This window comes from Schistosoma haematobium, chromosome ZW (assembly GCF_000699445.3).
Source record: "Schistosoma haematobium chromosome ZW, whole genome shotgun sequence".
NCBI classification, from domain to species: domain Eukaryota; kingdom Metazoa; phylum Platyhelminthes; class Trematoda; order Strigeidida; family Schistosomatidae; genus Schistosoma; species Schistosoma haematobium.
Genome location: NC_067195.1, coordinates 67,677,517 through 67,697,891, shown reverse-complemented (window position 1 = coordinate 67,697,891; position 20,375 = coordinate 67,677,517). Strand labels below are relative to the sequence as shown.

The window sequence follows — 20,375 nt, the reverse complement described above, 5'->3', positions numbered from 1 at the left end:
TCATATATATCAATTACAGATTACGAACGTGCCTATGGATTCTCGGTTTAATCATGGAACGAAGTATGTCTCAAATGATAAAGGAAGGTTAGAACAAAGCAGAAAGCTTGGCGGGTTGTTCCTGGATGGCCTTTACTCGGTCGGTTGAAACAACAATTTATGGCCAATAAAAATGACTGTACAGACTAGACGAAATTATGCAAAATTCAAATAATAGTGTGTAAGTATTTACAAATTAAACCCACATTGGCTATTTCCACACTCATGTCTTCAAAATGAAGAAATTCGTAATCTGAATTTGTTAAGGTGAAGCAGCGCGTTTTAGGAATGTAAGGTTTGAAGAGGGAAAATAAACGGAGGAAGCTACATTTGAGGAATTCACGTTCACATCACCATTTACATCTCTCTGTCAAAAGGAAGCTATATAACAAGTCTCTGTTCTTATTCAAGCTTCAAATTATGTTTGGAAACCGTACAGATAAGTTACAAGACTCACTAATACAACTCAGGGTATATCACATATCATTGTTAACAAAATTGTCCATTGCTTATAGATCGCAGCAAAGCAAGTAATGCGCTTCTCTGAAAAGGCAGCAAGGGAATCTGAAGTCCAAAAGCAAAAACTAAAAAAGGTAAACCATAGTTCATTGTCTAGAATTATGTGGTCTAAACATTTGCTTTTTTATAGGCTTTAACATCTGGAAATATTGAGTGTGGTAGAATTTATGCTGAAAATGCTATTAGAAAACAGAAAGAGTCCACTAATTACCTCCGGATGGCATCTCGTTTTGATGCTGTCCAGTCACGCGTACAAACTGCTCTCACAATGAATCAGGTATATTTCTCTCGGCATTGTAATTTCAGGTGGTAAAAAATATTGGTTCTGTCACGAATGAACTTGAAAAAGTTATGCGCACCATGGATTTGGAGAAACTCGAAAAGGTCATGAGTAAATTCGAGTCTCAGTTTGAAGGTCTCGATATTCGTTCTTTAACTATGGAAAATTCCATGAAAAATATATTTACTCTTTCAGCTCCTGAGGATGAGATTAATTCGTTGATAAAACAGGTTAGTTGAGGCCAATCGTTACATTGGTATATTATGACTTGCCAACTTGTATTTTCATTGTGAAGCATTTCAATACGGGTAGTTTATCAGTCGCATTACAGTCTTGGTCCGCATCCTAGTCTTGCATCAGTTTGTCTCAGTAGGTATGGTTAAATTACTGCTTTAGATAGTGAAAGTTTTAATCATCACGGAGAAAATTTTAGCGTGTTGTGAGATTCTAAATTAGTTCATAAAGTACATAATTCAAATGCCTTCATACATTTAGAAAAATCCGTCTTATTCACCCTAGAAAACATATTAGCTCTGTTAATAATATGTCTTTAGTTACATCCCAATGGGTAGAAAATCATATTTCTGACGTTTCGTGACTTGATGTAAGCCATTTCAGAGTAAATAACCACTTAACACAAGGTTAAATATGTCGAGCCTTGGTATAGATGCATAATAACTCTGGTTGCTACATCACATCATCCCAGCGTGGTAGATTTGCGGGAATAAAGATCTCAGCACCAGTGATTATAAAAATTTATAACGGTTTAAGGAAGAGTAGATTTGCAGGGTAAATTATTAAATAATTATGAAACTCGGGACATATAGGATGGTAAGATGTGAATAAACATCTACCATTGCAACCTATTTTAAGCCATATTGTCCGGTGTTTCCAAACACTGGTCGTGACATTCACGTTGTCTTCAAACAGGTAGTCTTCTTCCCTCAGCGTGACAAATCAGTGGTCAGTGACTTCATGGATCAATCCAGCATTCTGCTTTTGCTTTCAGCAAGTTTCTTTCAACCTACTACTATCTTAGTCAACATCGACGATAGTAATTCTCCCTCGTTTCAATGGTCCCTTCAGTTTATTTATTCATTTGAACACAAAAATTGGTATGAATGGGCACCAAATACATATGCGCCACACAATAACAATGAGGTTGTGAAGAGATAGAAAATGTAAAGTACGTATAATAAAAGAACAACGGACAGGAATTATGGTGAGTGAAATGATAATGAGAAAAACAGCTTAGGAGAAATACAACCAGAATAAGTTACGTTTACTTTTATGAAGAAAGTAAAAGAGTTACGGCAGAATCGCCATTGGCTTCTATTCTGAGCCATACATGATAACGTCTCTAACCACTGTTGCACCGTCTCTAGGACCCCAACCAGGAAGTCATGAAGGACCAAAAGGAACCAGTCCTGTACAGCTTTCTTTGATACCACGGCACCATGTCAAACTGACCACCTCTTGCCTTTTTCTAACCAGTCCCGGCGTCGGAAAATAATGCACGACGTGGAACTCTCTGGCACGACATTCGGAGAACATGTCCAAGCCACCGAAGTCGGTGTTTCAAGATGGTGACACCAATCGGATTATCGTCTCTGTGCCCGAACACACGATGCCGAACCTCTGCGTTACTAACATGGAGTTGCCACTGGATGTCAACAATCATTCGGAGATGATCAAACACAGAGTCGTCTAACATCCTCAACTCGGAGAGGCCAGGTTTCACAAGCATAGAGCGTTGTAGATCCGAACTTTTACAGCCTGACTAAAATCACGAAGGCACCAAAGATGGCACAGATTGACATAAGCCGCTCTGGCTTTCACTATATGTGCATTGGTCTCATCACTCACGCCACCACCAGCACTTATGCAGCTACCCAGATACACGAACTTCTCGACTACGTCTATCTGCTCACCATCCAGAGTGAGTACAGGATTGGAATCCTGCCAGTCTTGTAGAAGTACTTTGCACTTCGAAGGTGCAAAGCACATACCATACCTACGGACACTGATTGCCAACTGATTAAATGCGGATTGCATGGCTTGAACATTATCGCACAGTAAGACAATATCATCCGCATACTCAAGGTCGAGGAGTCTTTCTCCAGGCAACAGATCCACACCACCATTACTTACGTCCATCAGAGCTGTTTCCAGAATGTCATCGATGGCAAAGTTGAAGAGGAATGGTGAGATTGGGCAACTCTGTCTAACCCCACTGCTCGAATGGAACAATGTAGAGAGGTGGTTGTATGCCCTCACTCTGCCTGAGGTGTTTGTATATAGGGCTTTTAGGATGTTAATAAACTTCTCAGGCACACCCTTCTTCAATAGACAATCCCAGAGAACAGTCCTGTCCAATGAATCGAAGGCAGCCCTGATGTCAAGAAACACTACGATTGTTGGCCTTTGATAAGTATGGCGGTGTTCTAACATTAGGCGGAGGGTGAAGATATGATCAATACATCCTCGACCAGAACGAAACTCAGCCTGCTCCTCGCGAGTCAATCTTTCTCGGGTTTTGAACAACCTACGAAGTATGACGGAAGCCAATAGCTTGAACGCAATCGGAAGTAGACTTATCCCTTGACAGTTGTTACAAGAACAAAGTGAACCCTTTTTCAAGATAGATACAACTATTAAGTCATTCGACGATGTTGGAACACTGATTGCCAAACATTTGCAAATAATTCAGTCTGTTCCATAACCAGAGAGTTGCCATCATCTTTAATAAGGCTCGAAGGTAAGTCGTCTGGGTTTGATTATTTGTGGCGCTCCATGAGCTGGAGTTTCTTGTAGACTTGCGCCTCGTTTGGTGGACCAGTTTACGCAGGCCATGGAGGGCAGGACAGTCTGATCGAAGTTGCCGGGGCAGCCGACCAGTTGGACTGCTTCACGATAAACCTTGCCCATCATCTAAGACGTCGGTAAATGTTAGTGGTTGGCATCCCGTCATCTTCGCAAATTGTTTCACTCACACTAGACTTCTTTCTGCAAGCGACTCGGATGAGTTTAAAGAACTTCCAGTGGTTACCGGAAGCAACTGCTACTTCCAACTCGTTGGCATGCTCCGACCAAAAGTCGTCTCGGTCCTTATGCAAGCTTGGTACAATTTCACTACGTAATAGTCTTCGTTTATAGTCGGACATGCGGTCACCTGAAGTAAACCGACGTGCTACAGGGAGTTGTAAAAAGCCTGAAAAAACAGTGCTTGTGCGCTGAACTTTTCACGAAACTGCCAACGGATTTACCCACCATTTTCATTCCATCACGCAATTGCGACCAATGCTCATCTATACTTTTCGGTGGGACGGCAGCTAGTCTTGAACTGAGCTCAGTTTGATATTTAGTTGCAACCAATTTACCAACATCAATCTGTTGGCCACTAGAACGCAAGGTAAGATTAGTACAACCAAGGGAATGATCAAAGTCCAGATAGGTACTATAAAAGGAGAGGCAATCTTGTACACAACCACGCCATCTTTAGCTGATATCGATGTGGTCAACCTGAATCCAGGTTTAAGATTCAGAGGAAAGACGCCCGGTAGCCAGAAGCCATGTAATTTGTGCACAGTTGTAGTAGACGGTCACTGTTATCTGACGTGCGATCAACAAGTTCCCATAGGTCACCTAAACGACCATCTATGCGTAGACGCCCGATCCGAGCATTCAAGTCTCCTGCTAGTACTACAATGTCTAATAAACTCATCCTTGATCGCATCCGAGCTTCGCTCTGTCGAAGCATAAGCGGAGATGATGAAGAGACGTCGTTTCTCGTACCGATGTCTTTGCACTTTGATTGAGCTGTCGAATCTAACAGTATATAACCGACTGTCAATGTGGATCCAATCGGCCATTACTGTCTCAGCTCTGATGCTTAATATGACACTAACACCTGAAAAATCAAACGAACATGCTACAGGGTCCCCGGATAAACGCACGTGAAACAAGCTTTTCGAAGCGACAGATGGAGAGAGAATTTGTAGTACGCCACTAGAGTTATTAATACGGGTCTCGGATAGACAACCTTTATAAATGTTGAAACCTTCCAAGGACATTTATATATTTGAACAGATATTGGTACAAAGGGGCACCAAATATATATGTGCCACACAAGTAACTTGATTTTTGTGTGGGCTGTGACACTGCCCGAGTTCCCAGACTGAAGCAGGTGGTTTTCTTAGTGGGTCACACCCGGAGCCTTCGACCTAAAGGTTTGGTCCACAAGGCAGTGGAGCAACGTCTCATGGTAGCCGGGGACCAATGATTGGCTCATACGCCATTCCATCAGGCGCATTCGGGACATTGCTGAAGTGGCATGGAACAACGGAATGAGTTATGTCGGGGTTACAATCATAAGGTACCAGGCAAAGGTGACAAATCACTTGTTGAGGTCGTAACTCTTAATTGAACTAAGGAGTGTGGACATGGTTTACGTGTGCCTAACCACTTTGTGTCTTGATTGGCACGTGATGGTTATCAATAGTTGATGACTTAGAGTAACATGATCCAGAATCGTTCACAGTGGAGATGTATTCAGACATTTTCTTCTTTTACATTTTGCTGCCACATTACACAAATAACTAATTATTTATGTTATATTCATTTTATCTACTAATGTGGAGCAGAGACTTTTACCAACGTACATCTGTACCAAGCTCTATGTTGATGACGTCTGTCTGGTCATAAAGAGTTTAGTATTCATTCAGTCCTAAAAACTACTATAATGATTATTTATCTAATTAGTATGCAGGTGTATAATTGTAAATTGCAATGTTAAAAGCAAGTATTCTTGGAAACTATTCATGATTGACTTCCGTAAGTCTTTCTGGAAATCATCCCATTGTCATAAAACCATATAGATGTTGGCCATCAACACTAATCCGATTTCGTTTTCAGGTCCTCCAAGAAGTAATATTTTCCCAGTGTGAGAGGCTTGGATATTTTAAATATCCACATGCATTCAGTTGTGCTCAAATTCTTTCTGTTTATTGTCAATTATCTTTGTATCCTAGATTTTGTCATATTGTTATAGATTCTGCTCCATTTGCAACCAATGTTAACAATTTGAGTTCAAGAAAGCACCTCTATCTCCTGAAACTACTTTCGAGTTTATGATGAAGTTGTCAGTTTTCTAACTCTTAATCAATATGTAGAAGTAAACATACATTTTTTCATCAATTAAGGAATTTAATGTATTGTCAGTTAGTGAAACAGTCGAAAAAATAGATTTGTGAGCTATCGTCAATCGGCTAGTTGTGGGGAGGGGAGCAAATCTACGAACATCCATTCACTACGAACCAATTGATTGAACAGAAAACTGGCACTCGGCTTAGAACTTTAAATGAATTATAAGAAGTTCTATTTAACTAGGATTAGAGGAGAAACAATCAACCATGTCTAGTTAATTGCTTAGATACCTAAGGTTGGTGGTTCATATCTATTAAACAAGTTGGAAGACGTACTGGTTTACTAGCTAATTAGGCGTAGTTCTGACGTTCTGGCTCAGGTCTCTGATCTCTACATTCACCTCGCATTTACGTACCACTTTCAGTTGTTTTCCATTTTGAGTCCTGTTTTCACAAGTTCTAGGATCAGTCAATAAAAAAGCTAGTTTATAAAAAGGGGTTTATAAAAAATATATATCATGATATTAGTGACTTTTGGCTTACCGTAAATCTTTAGTCGGTATCGAAACGACAATTTAATTTAAATACCGCCTGAAACCTTAATTAACCCAGTTCTGTTATTTTCCATCAAAAATGTAGGGTTCTACCTTGGAATAAGCAGTCTCACTTGGTACTTCTACCGCTTAAACCATTTGCCGTAGTAGTTTATTTGCAATACTGATTATCGTTCCCCTTTCTTTTATCTAAAAACTGCCATTTTGTATTGTCCACAATTTCACACTGTTCCATTGTATGGATTTGTTTTTCAGCCAGTGTGAACAAAAAGTTGACTCTCCCACTAATTTGCTTGATAAGTTTTCTTCAAAAATACATTGTTTTCTGAACTTTCGGACTTCATTAGTTCTATGATTGTTCCTTGAATTTTACGTAGGTGGCAGAAGAAAACAGTCTTGAAGTTTCACACGCTATTGCAGATGCTCCTGTTGTTGGTGGTACACTTTCCGTTAATTCAGAGTCATCTAGGGATGCTGAAGATGACGCTCTTACAAGAAGGTTAGTTGTATACTTGTGTAGTTTCTCTCACACTAGCGTGTGTGAACCCATCCAGCATTCGCGTAATGTACATAACTATATGTTTTCAAATGTGGTCTTATAACTTTTTGTGTATTGGGTCACCACTAAGTATTTATAGAAATATTTTGGAGTGACCTTATCTCCCAGGTTTAAATAATTTGCAGAATTTCTTATAATTACTCGTCACATTAGTCGTTGTTGATAAAATTAAGCTGTATCAAATTTTTTCTGGAAAATCTCATTTAATGTTTATTAGGTGGGTGCATTCTGCCTTTAGGTCGAAGGCTCCGGGTGTGACCCACTAAGAAAACCATTTACTTTAGTCTGGGCACCTGGGCAGTATCACAGCCCACACAAACCAAGTGACTTTTGTGGCACATATGTATTTGGTGTCCCAATGTACCAATATTTATGTGTTCAAATTAATAAAGTAGTACATAAGTTCTTGCTAATAAAGAATGTTTTTTTATATTCTTTTGATTACATGTTGACTACAAAAACTTATAGCAATTCACCTCTTAATTTTAATCTGTACTTAAGAGTAACATTGTATAATATTCATTCTTACTCGAATCGCTAATAGTTTATGTCATTGATTTATTTTTCTTGAGTCACTGTGATTAGACTTTATACCAAGGTATGATACAGTAAAATATGTTAGCATTAAATAAACTCCCATTTTTCTGTCGGTCAGCGTTATCTAACCTGCCAACGAAAAGTCCCCATTCGCCACCCAGATGACTCTCCTGTCTCCCCAGACGTCTGACCTGCTCATTTAAATCTCTTGCTAGCACTATAATTTATTTTGAACACTCTGTCTTGAAATAATTTAACCGGTGATTGAACTGATCCTTGATTGGACCCGTGTTTTAATCTGCCGGACGGTAGGCGAAGATGACGAAAAGACAGTTTTGTGTGTGGCTTTTTTAATCTAACAGCACATAAAAGAATGTTAGTGAGGATCCATCTGATTAGTATTGCTTTTGCTCTAATGCTTAGTGCAAGACCAACTGACAGCGGTACCTCATGGGAATGTCATAGAGTCCTCAGATGGACGCACGTAAAACTGGTGAACGTGTAGAATTTCTCTAGAGTTTTGAATACAGGTCTCGGATATACGGAAAACGTCGATGTTCAAACTTTCAAATCACATAGCCAGAATTATCTGTTTTCGTATATGCACTAATGTGGGAGCGTTGAACGAGTCCATTTCTAGTGGCACACATGGTTTCATTCAAGCTGATTCCGAATTCATAATCGATGGTAGCGCTCAAACTTTCAGTCAGTCATTAAATTGGGTTCGTTTATTCAGAAAAAGATTTTCACCATTGATGAGCTCTTGTGTGATTTGGCAAATTAAAGTAAACAAAATGAAATAGAAAAATGGATCAAAGTAAAACAAAAACATTTGAGTTAAATGTTTAGTAATTATCTTTTGAATTAGTAATGAATCAAAGTATGTAGATCAGTTTCTTCGTAATTATTGTAGGATTTAATTTGTCCTACAGATATACTACTAGAACTGTAAACGCGATACAGGCGACCCCAGAGGCTATTTGAAAGCTAGTCAGAACAGGGACAACTTGGCTTTAAACTTTATCTGTTTCTAAACGTAAAAACAATTAGATTAGTACAATTAAAGGAATTATAGTCATTAAGTGGAATGCACAAACATACCGACCAGTATTGCGTGTCTTATCGAAATGAATAAAAATTGAATCACACTTATATAATAGGATAATAATGTCCTTCAATTGGCAGGTCACATGCAACAGGGATAGTCTACAGATACATCAGACCAAATTGACATGGCGGGCGCCTAAACAACGATTTGATTGGTTAGTTATGGACATAACTAGCAATTATTCTCCGTCATATTTGTGAAAGGGGTGGGTTACTTTTCTAAAGCCTAGACCGAACCAGATAGTATTATTAGGGACACATTCCCTGATCCATTGATATGGAAGTTATAATCCACACGGCAGTGAAGCAGCGCTAGCAGATGCCATCCCATGGTAGTCGGTGGCCAAGATTGGACTCATGTACCATTTAATCCCTCAGGATCCTGGAGCGTATATAAACCATCGGTTAGGAATTCGGGCTTAACATCTCTCCTAGGTAGACTGTTCGTATCCACCAATCCGGGTTAAGCATCAGACACTCTTCATCTTCTCTTCTGTAAACTACACCCCTGCCACAAGACAGTGAGTATAAAAGGCAGTGGCTATAAACGGGTGGTCATATGAAATTATTTTCAAGGGAAAAATGGACTTCCCACCATCGGCCGTATCAGGGCTTTAAGAGAAGGGGTTATCAAAATATCGTTGGGAATTATAGGGAATATCTTTTTAAGTGGGTCTAAGTTGCACAGACACATTATTTTATTGTCTTCTTTGAAGTCATGTACTCTTCTTCTCTTAATTTCATTCCTTTTACCATTTCACCTCCTTTCCCTATCATTATCAATGTAATCATATTCATTAATTTAGTGTCATTTTTATTGATTCTTTTTCATTGGATTACTTTAAGTTGTACTACATCTTACGTCCTTTACATTTTTATGTTCAATGTTAAATTTGAAGGATATGACCTTTGAATTTGTGAGGCGTGACAGGGATGCATGTATGTGATCATTGGTAATTTTGAGTCATTGGTTACATATGAATACAAAATTGGATTTGTAGTTGGACAGTGTTGTAAACTTGCACAAACCTAGTGATTGGAACATGTTTGTTACTTACACAGATGCGTTGCCTACTTGTTGTACGACATTGGTCGTAGTAAACGTAAGTTAGAAGAAGCGTTGTTTTAGTCAAACGAAGATGTGGTGTTGATCCACATTGTCTCTAGTTTTTAAGGTTAAGTGACCGCTACCAAAACTAGGATCTTCAAGATACTTGAAGATAATAATTGAAAAACTAGGTTTCATAGAAGGAAACTAATTTTCTATCATTCGGTTGAATCCCCACTTTTATTTACTGGTGTTAATTGTAATAACTTAAATCGATGCATTGACTTGTAGTCGTTTACTTTGCGTCATCTGTCATTCTGTAGTATGAACATAGATTATCCGATAATGTTTGACAAGCTTTTGGTTGTTTTTATGTCCGTTGAATAAGATATTAAGTTACGCGTTATTGATGTAGATTAAACAAATCAACGAATCTCATGAATTATGTGGATATCTCTTGTTTTCGCCTCTCTCTTTAAATAAAAGATTAATGTCATTGAGTTTAATCTACATGTCGTTTAGACTCTTAATAGTAAATAGTACGTTCTAAGTTATCCATATTATTGGTAAAAGCGGCACATTTTTGTCCTAAGCTGTGCTTCTTTTTTATAATTAAATGTGAAAATTCATTCCTACTATATATATAATATAGTCAGCTCATAATTTCATCAATATTCTTATCATCAAGGCATAACTTGATTAGGTAAGAAAACCAATCAAAAACATTTCAATAATAATAATAATAACAATCACTGTGTTTATAATATTTACTTTGCTTTCTTTTTTATGAAAAAAAAGAAATAAAACTTCGTGATCATTGGTTTTGTTTGATACTTTTCCCTTTCCATCCATAATCGTACTTAGATATGTAGTTTTATGTATCATTGTTATATCCCATTCTTTTTAATTTTACTAAACGACTGTGATCAAAAACGTATAATATGTTTTTTTATTACATGGTAAAATAGTTCACATGAATCACATCATAAGATAACAAAGATCATTACTAACTCGGTTATTTCTTTAAATTTTGTGAATCAACATCAGCATGTGGTTACATTTTTGTTTTTCCTACCTCTTCAATACAATGCTAATGAACATGAATATTTTACGTTTATAATGCTTTATTTTGTTTGCATTTAAATTTTAAACGTTTTTTTTAGCTACAAATAATTACATATCATTGAGATAATGAATCGAGCAATGTTAGAGCACTGTTGAAAACCGGAGAGCATTGAAATTCCATTTCGTCCTGGCATAGGACTCCTCAGAAGTACATATCGACTACACCACACGCAAGACTCAAACCCAGGACCTTCGGTGTTAATGTCTAACTGACCAGTGAAGCTAAACCGTGTCGAATGTGAGGTAGTTACGAACAAAAAGCAATGGAAAACGGTCGCGCAATATCGTGAATTGATTGAAGGTAGGAAATAACTTTGTCGGATGCCGACTCGGTGGTCTAGAGGCTGTGTTCGCACGCGAGCCCGGAGGTCCTGGGAAGTCGTAGACGTGCACTGCTGAGGAATTCCATGCACGGACGAAACAGTCGTTTATTGCTTTCAGGTTTTTAATGGTGGTCTACCACTGATCGGTTCATTATCTCAATCTAATTGAGCAATCTCTGGAACTCCTCACTGATAATAAATAAGTGCTTATCATCTATCCATTGCACATTCATTTGACTGTCGTTGTCTTTGAATTAAGTTAATCGGATGACTGATGCCATTTATTTGGCACAAAATGAGATGGGACATCTCGTAAATTATGTAAATTGTACTCTAGCTGTCAGCTGCTACACTTTTGGTTAGTGATACTGTTAGGTTATATGGAACAAAATGTGTTTGAACTCCCGATTGTTGTTATCGGTGTTGCGATGTTTGGCTACTGTTATCATGGGTTTTACAGTTTAAACATCAATTCGTGAAACGGGTCAATATAACTATCAACATTTTGAACTACAAATGTCTAATGCTAATGAATGTTTCATGTAATCAAATGCTCCAATACACCCCACAAATACATTTTCATAAAATCATTTTTAAATAATTATGTGTTTATAAACTTTCATTAAAGTAGAACAGTGATTTTCTAACATTTCTCGGTCTCCTGAGAGTTGCTTCTTCAAAAAATAATGTGCAAATTTCCTGAATTTAGAGTAGTAAATGGAAGAAACTGAATCTTTTTTTTTGTTAATTAAGACAACATAGTTCACTGTTACTTACTGATTCATATTTATGGCTTTTTACTTCATATAAGTGGTCTGTAATTTCTATAAGATGCATTGTTACCATATTTACATCACAACACAAACGTGTCATCCTTAGTTTTAAAGGTTGTTACACTAAAATCCTTTCTCGCTCATTATATTTCGCTAGTTCCAGTAATTATAACCATTACTTCTTTGCACTTTATTTGCTACACGGAATCAGTACCTTTCTCTGTAAATTCAAAATAGTTAATTTATTATATGTTTGATTAGATTTAACGTTTGTTCAGCTCTTCATTTATATGTAAAGTCAATAACATTCAGTATTTTCTTCATTTTGATGGTATATATACATATGTATGTATGCTGTGGACAAAATCCATGTATTTAACTTTATTGAAAACAAAAAGATCTAACCAAACGTTTATTGTATGGCAGTAAAATTTTGTGGGTTGCGTACCCAACAGTTATGTAAAGCTAAATAATGTTGGTAGTTTTATCTTATTCAGACACATTTTTATGATTTTTCTGATGAAATTTGGTATGGTGTAACTTAATGACGTAGCACTTTATCTCCATAGCCTAACTTCGGACATTAATCCTAAATTTCCATTGTATTTAATACTTTATATTTTCACCTCACATTATACTCGACTCTTCATATTCAGTTAGCTGGAGTTGACTGATATTTAAGTAATCTTGTTATTCCATTCATCTTGGATTTATTATTAACTTTCAGGTACTGTAATTTGTGTGCTTCTCAATCTTTTTAGAGGCCATTAATCGAATGTGGGTAATCTTTTCAGATGTGTTGTCTTGAGTTTTGTTTTTGAGAGCTAATAGTTACCTTTATTGGATTGTGTATTCAGACTATAACATGGCCACCGCCTCTTCATAAATCTTTATTTATTTTTATTTCAGGCTTGCTGCACTCCGTCAATAAAACCTGTCAACTTCAATGTTTTGTTGCTCCATCTGGTCAATAATAATTTATTCTGATTATTTTTCATCGTTAACAGGTTACTCACAAGCTCATCTTTGTATTTTTGCTCTTTCTAAACTTTACTTTGAAGGATATTTTCTCTTTGAAATTAGTTGTACAAACCCAAATGGACCTATTTTGTTTCACTTCGCAAAACGTTTATAATATGATGCACCTTCAGATTTCTTGCAGATCCTTGAAGAAATTATATATTTTGTATTGCTCGCTTATCACTGAAATGATTTTGTGAATAAAATGTAGTATATGTCTAATACATTTACTAGTATCATTTATTAATTGTTACACTCATTTAATTTTACTTCCAGTGCAGTGTTTTGTTTTTCTAGTAGCGTTATGTACAAACTAGCCCGACTGTGGTTAATTATCGTTGACCTATTAAACAACCAGTTCGCTTAAATTTCACTTTTTACTGTGTTTTATGGCGTAAGTGAAACATATTTAAAATGAGTAACGGCGTAAAATCCTACTTGTTACAATTACATGTCTCTGTAAACTTAGTTATTTACGTAAGTGAAGACAATTTCAAACTTGAAGTGTATCTCGGTGTCATTTTTAGTTTTTAGGTATTCTAAAGTCATGTCATACATATTGTGTTTACTGACATGAGTCTAGGTTGTTCTGAAAATAATAAATACATGGAAAACTTATATCTTGGGAAGCTTCTTTTCGAAATTTATCAGTTTCAACGCTGTGTAAATTGTGATTAAAAGGTGCAAAGTAGTGTAATTATAATTTTGCTTGCATATTGAGTATTATTGTACTTCCCACTTGACCCAACCCTCTAAGCAGCCTCTTCTGAAAGCACGGATCATCACTGAGATAGGAGGCTGTCAACGATAACGAAGCACCAATTTAGAGAGCTACTGATTGTGGCTCTGAGTCTTCTTGGTTGGTGACTGCGCGGTTATCGTAACCAGTAGTTGATATTGCTCAAAATCAATTTCAATGGCACATGTGCGTTCCTTTTTCGCAATACACATCTTGAGTTTGAAAATTGTCTCATAATTTCCTATTCCACGAGTTCATTTTTTAATCATTTAGTCTATTTCCAATCTTTTCTACTATCAGCGATATTACTACTTTTATCTTGATAATTTCATCGCTGTGTATTGATGTGGTGTTGCAACTCGAACTAAAGTACATATGTGCCCAGTCCTACGTTACTGATTGACTGGTGGATGGATTGAGTATAGAAGTGAAAGATCTCTATACTCATAGGAATAATAGCCAACGCTTTCAACTATGACGACTAATAGGTAAGAAAGTGTATACTAGTGGAAAGCTAAGCACAAAAGTTTATGAATTTAAACTGCTTCATTCAACGATACAAATGAAATACGACAAAAGTAAGCAAGACAAGCTAATAAAAAAAGCATAGTAGTCGTTTATTACTCAGATGCTGAGTGACCTGGTATCCAAATAATACATCCTAACCACGGAAACGAACGAAATATTTACTTCCAGTTTTCTTTTATCAATAGTTACCCGCCGCTTCAATGAGGACTAAAACCACACAAATGGCTTTATTATAATCAGTTCTAATAACGGCGATCGTCTGTCGCAGCTTTGCTCAGATAACCATCTATTTCTAGAAAACACCGATTTTGAACATAAGGCGAAACTTCGTCTGACGGCTTCCACAATCGACTCATTGATGGACTCGAATAAATCACATCGCTACTAACCATCGTTGGAGGAGCTCGACAAAAAACTCGCTCATTTTGGAGCACATACTTTGACTCGGGTCACGCTCTAGTTTGAGGACATATTTGTCTGGTTAGTGAAAATCAGCGGTGTCTACGAAATTGATAGATGCTCGGAAAATCATTCCGTCTTGCTCCAAACACAATGAGGGAGCTTAAGCGTTGGCTGGTAAAACAGGCCTATGTAGTTATCGCGAGCAGAAGTGGGTAGCAAAAGCGGAATAGATGAAAAGGGCGGCTACAATAGGTAACTGTTTAAACTTACCAAAGAAGCGGGTGTTTATGATACAACTGTTATTAAAACTATCTCGTAAACAGATGATTATTATTCACTTTCAATCCAGAAGTTTGAACCGAAGAGGACAATAATTTAGGGAATAGTTCAACTGGTCTTCGGCCACACACTATCTACAAGCAAACTGATGTAAGTCCTCCATCTCTTAGTAAGGCTGAGAAAGCTATTAATGGTCTGTAGCGAGAAAGAGCAGCAGAGCCTGGTGAATTATTTTTTAAAGGATGGTAGTCCAGTTTTAGCAGTTAGATTAGCTAAGATCTGGTAACAACTTGGTTCTGTGTTCATACTTTGGATTAGTCTGGACAATAATTCGGGTCCAAATTCTGGTTCTACAGAACAAAGGCGTACTATGGAAACTCGAAGCAAAAGACCGAGGGAAAATGACGAATTGGACGGTAAAATTTCCAGAGCTGTTTGTGGTATGTATGACGTTAATGATGATAAATGTGACGATGTTAGTATTAATAGTATGTCCTCTAGTCAGCTTAGTACTTCTAGATTAAAGTTAGGTAAAGCATTACTGGGGAAAAGGAATTTAGAAAAGAGACTTGAATTAGAACGGCAACTTAAGATGTTAGATCTCCAAGAACAGGTTAATATCGCTGAATTAGAATGTAAGGCCATCGAGGACGATGAACAACTACCCGTAGATATATGTGGGATAAATGCTAAAGTGGAAAATTATTTGGATTGTGATACTGGGTGTAATAATCACTCAAGGGAGGTATGTAACATCTCAAAAAGCGATTGGGTTGAGGAATCGAAGGACACATTACATACAATGGTTGATAATATGGTTTTACCTAAGATCGGTATGATATATTTTGATGGACAACCGAGTCAGTACCACCGTTTTATTGGTCAGTTTACTAGCATTATCGAGAGTAAACTGTCCGATAAGGGCCAATTGTTGTCGTATTTATTATACTACTGTAAAGGAAAGGCCAAAATGGCTATTGAAGCTAGCATTTCATCGCCCATTCATTTGGGTTATGATAGAGCCAGACATTTGGGTCGACTATCTGTAAATCGCGAATAAACTTTGGTATCTAAGTGGAGTTTGGTTCTATTGTTAATTTGGGTTCGTGAATTGCAAATAGACGATATGCCGTACTTCAATAAAGGGAACGAGCAAAAACTGGGACGTGACTTAGTCCATAAGAAAAGATAAGAATCTTACGACAATCAGTTTAATTAAGTGTCTAAAATATTAACAACAATACTTCGACGTCTACCTAGAGCTCGTTAAAAGTAAGCTAGAAAGAACCAGGCTGGTTTCCAACCTGGACGTGAATGTATGAACGAAATATTCACCCTTCGGCAGTTTCTGGAACAGCGACGTAAGAATCAGATTGTATTCCTCGACTCCTAGGCGGCGTTCGGCTCTGTTGACCATGAGGTTCTGTGGCACTGCCTGTTGTTGGGAGGGTTACCAAAGAAGCAACTTGACCTTGTACAGGTTCTCTACGCAAACACTATTCGTCGAGTCAGGATTTATGGCGAACTATAACTAGGGCTCGTTCCCTTAGGTGGTGTACGTCAGGGTTATCCGTCCTTCCCATTTCTGTTTAAGTTTGACATCAACATACTTTTAGAGATAACCTACATCACCCAAATTTCTAGGAATTGATCTTCTGCCATGAGATCCTCTTGCTGACTTAAGATACGCATATAATATAGTCCTGTCTAAAGACATTAACAGTATGCAGCCTTCTGACTACCTTAAATAAAAATGCAAACATGTTTGGGATGCGGTCCCCTCCTTCAATATCCAAAATGTCACTTCAGGATTGCCCTGCGCCATCGCCCAAATTATTGGTAGGGACTGAAGTAGTTGGACGCATCGACCGCTGCTCTTATTTTGGGAGTCTCATCAGTCCTGGTCCGGTATCTCGAGGACTTTCAGCACGGATCAGGAGGCTTGACTGGTTTTTGGCAGCTCGATTCACGCAGTACCTCTCAGTAGACTTCTTAGTCCCTTGAAATGACGCTAGATACTAAGCAACTAGTCTTTCATGCTCAAATAATAATCTAATTCCAGCATCGCGAAGAATTGTTATACTACCTTACGGAGTAATCTCTAGTAAAATCATCTAACCAAGCCGCACACCACCGAACAACGTTGACTGTTTTGAAGGGGCCTATGATCAAATATTTGTACGCAATATCACCCTGCCGTAGCTCTTGTTTTCCACCATGTACAATTAACCTTCAGTTACTAGAACCAAGTACTGCTTTCTGATAAGTGTACCAGACTTGGAGCGACGTCCTATTCACTGGTATTCGACAATCCCTCGCACTATTTGGAGGTGATAACTTAACGTGAAACGCCAGCCATATGTTTAAATAATTGTGCATAGAAGATTCCCATATCCTTTACTTGATCAGTGCTCAGGAACCAGAATCTTAACTCTACTTACTTAATATTACCACTCGTACTAACATCTCACAGTTTGAATGCCAGTACACCACAATTAACCTTATGTCAGTTGCTGATCTGGTTTTGCGACTTAGGTGATAGGGTGACGAACGACCACCAGAATTTTGCGTAGACTGAGCCTCGTACTTCGGAACACAAAGCACAGGAAATGTGACTAACCACTCGAAAAGTATATTTAGTAACCACAGAGCGAGAAAACTAATGAGTCAAAAATACGTCATAACAAATTGAGTACTGGAGTCGCTTTAACAGAGCGATTACAGCCCCAGATATGAAACCCTGAGAACCAAGTACGGATAAGACTGGTCAAGATCTATAATTGTCAAGGTATAAATGCATATCTATTCATATAAAAATATAGTTCGTCACACTAAAAATCTTCATCAACAGAAAAGTTATGGGTTGATTCGCCCCTCGCTCGAGACATGACACCAGCACGTTGATATTCACCAACTCGCTTCTCAAAAAAGTTTGTCTTTCCTTCGATCGATATATTTTCCATAAAGTCAAAAGGATTGTCAGAATGATACATCTAAACGAAAACGATTAAAAGAAAATTTACAAACCTTTTCATAACCAAGTTCAACTAGTAGCCTGTCTGCGATAAATTCAATGTACTGACACATCAGTTTGCAATTCATTCCAATTAAGCTGACTGGTAGAGCTTCTGATAAAAACTCTTGTTCTATTAGAACCGCCTCTCTTATTATTGACTCGACACGTTCTTCCGAAGGCTTTTTGATAATATGTTTAAATAATAGACAAGCGAAATCACAATGTAGTCCTTCGTCTCTACTGATTAATTCATTGCTAAAAGACAGTCCAGGCATAAGACCTCGTTTCTTAAGCCAGAATATAGCTGCGAAGCTACCAGAAAAAAAAACACCTTCCACTGCTGCAAAAGCAATTAAACGTTCTGCAAAAGTAGATTTGGAATCTCCAATCCAATCTAATGCCCACTGAGCCTTTTTTGCAACACAAGTTAAGTTGCTTATGGCGTTGAAGAGAAAGTCCCTTTCTTTGGAGTCTTTGATGTATGTATCAATTAATAAAGAGTACATTTCAGAGTGAATATTCTCGATAGCTATCTGCATTCCATAAAAGCAACGAACCTCTGGGATCTGGACTTCCTGGCTGAAGCGTTCTAGGAGGTTCTCGAGTACAATTCCGTCACTCGCCGCAAAGAAAGCTAACACGTAGGATATGAAATGACGTTCCCCAACCTTGAGCGACTCCCAATGTATGAGATCTTTGGACAAATCCACCTCTTCCACAGTCCAAAAAGAAGCTACAGCCTTCTTATAAAAATGCCAGACATCGTGATATTCTATGGGGAAAAGGACGAAACGGTGTGGGTTTGGTTTCAGTAAGGGTTCTAGTTCGATTTCGCTTTTTGTGACGGAGAACTGCTTGCCATAGCTGACTTCCTATAAGTACTATAATTAAGAAAACCGAATTACTTTCTCGATAATGCCCGGTGTATATTCTTTCTGCAACCAGATGATCTTATAAAATGGAGGAAAAACTCACAATATACTTAGACAGCTCATTTTCTTTATTTGAATCAGAGGTCATAACCAAATCCAAACGGAACTCGACGCTACTATATTTTGCTATAGCTGGATGTAGTCGATCTAAACAAGGAATGACCAACATATATTAATCATTGATTAGCGATCAATTTCATTATTGTTTTCAGAATGGCCATTCTACAACTGATGGAAAAAAATTGCTTTGCGATATTACGGTGTTTTTATAGATCAATGATTCCTTTGCACATTATTCTTCAACTGATTCAAATTCCAAATGCATTGTATTCGACTATGAACATAGAGTTCTGTCTGACTTGAATACCGACACACACTTAAATACTGCGTTTTTAGGATAATTAAAAAAGAAAATATGCACCCGAGCATTCTGTCTCCGTACCAGTATTCGGTCTTGGACATAGCACTTGTAGTCCAGAAGGAAATAGAAAATATGTTGACAATTTGTACAACAGGAACAATACGCCGAAAACCCCATAAAATTCTTTTATGGAATGTTATGGTTAATTGCTTGTCCCTTTTTCCTGTCTTGTGTTTTAACTAGGCTCATATCTCATGTAACCACATGTGAGGTCAGTGCAATTTCACTGAGCCCTAGCCAAATCATCCGGCAGTTGCGTCACTGAATATCGAACACATCGTCATCAAATTCAAGGACAACCAACACACATTAGTTAATCGTTCGTCATGGACTGGCCCATGCGGTGGTTGTCACGTTTTCACTAGTGCCTACTTTAACTAATATATTTCAGTAGTAAGGTCCTTCGTGTTGTACGGTCTTCAAAGCTTCCTTGACATGACGAGGGGGCAGCCCACGTTAGGTGCCGGCCGCAAGGTTAGCAGTTGGTCATACCAGTCCCGTCTAACTCGAGTTGGCCCCCAATCATCCGACACTGATGATCTACACTTATGATCTGCCAACGTCTTCTGTTCTTAAGTTTTCCTTATTTTTACTTTTAGTATTTGACTCTGGTTGAAAATTTGCCTTTATTACATAACTTTACTGTCGTATGTTGTCAGGTTATTGATAGGAAATCGTGTTTGACCAAACGCGAGGTTACGGCGTGGTTCAGTTGATGGGTGTTGATCTCTGACTACCTGCTGGAAATGGTTACTCGGGTCCTTAAAGAGAGATATTTTATCTCATCTTGAATTATTCTTGTTGATTCTTAGGTACCGAATACTTGTTTGTGAACCATTCCTCTTGCTCTTCATCATGTTCTGTGGTAAAAAAACCTTTTCTTCTATGGGAATGGTTAACGTAGACTTATTGTGTAACCAGTTTTTGTTATTATCGGCATTTTCTATATGGGGCTTCAAGGTGGCATATACTACTCTAGCTTCAGGACAAGACAATTTATTTATTCTTCTTAAGCGACGTTTTGATTTTG

The 20,375-nt window shown here is 37.8% G+C and overlaps 2 protein-coding genes across 3 annotated transcripts; one reads left to right on the top strand and one right to left on the bottom strand.

Annotated features, from left to right (window-relative positions):
• Positions 1–233: 233 nt before the first annotated feature.
• Positions 234–14,289, top strand: CHMP1A_1 (Charged multivesicular body protein 1A). 2 transcript variants are annotated; one of them, XM_035732397.2, is made up of 6 exons: positions 234–510; positions 555–632; positions 689–835; positions 865–1,068; positions 6,914–7,035; positions 12,918–14,289. In XM_035732397.2, the coding sequence occupies exons 1-6, from the start codon at positions 460–462 to the stop codon at positions 12,937–12,939; spliced, it is 624 nt and encodes a 207-aa protein (XP_035587413.2). In that variant the 5' UTR covers positions 234–459; the 3' UTR covers positions 12,940–14,289. The 2 variants fall into 2 exon arrangements, with proteins under 2 accessions (XP_035587413.2, XP_051072249.1); XM_051212109.1 differs by having other exon boundaries at positions 689–1,068; positions 12,918–13,396.
• Positions 14,290–14,595: 306 nt separating this feature from the next.
• RRM2 (Ribonucleoside-diphosphate reductase subunit M2) lies at positions 14,596–19,093 on the bottom strand (the record flags this gene model as incomplete). The annotated part of the gene is made up of 4 exons (XM_012944831.3): positions 14,596–17,969; positions 18,004–18,864; positions 18,898–18,927; positions 18,968–19,093. The coding sequence occupies 4 exons, from the start codon at positions 19,091–19,093 to the stop codon at positions 17,808–17,810; spliced, it is 1,179 nt and encodes a 392-aa protein (XP_012800285.2). The 3' UTR covers positions 14,596–17,807.
• Positions 19,094–20,375: the final 1,282 nt, after the last annotated feature.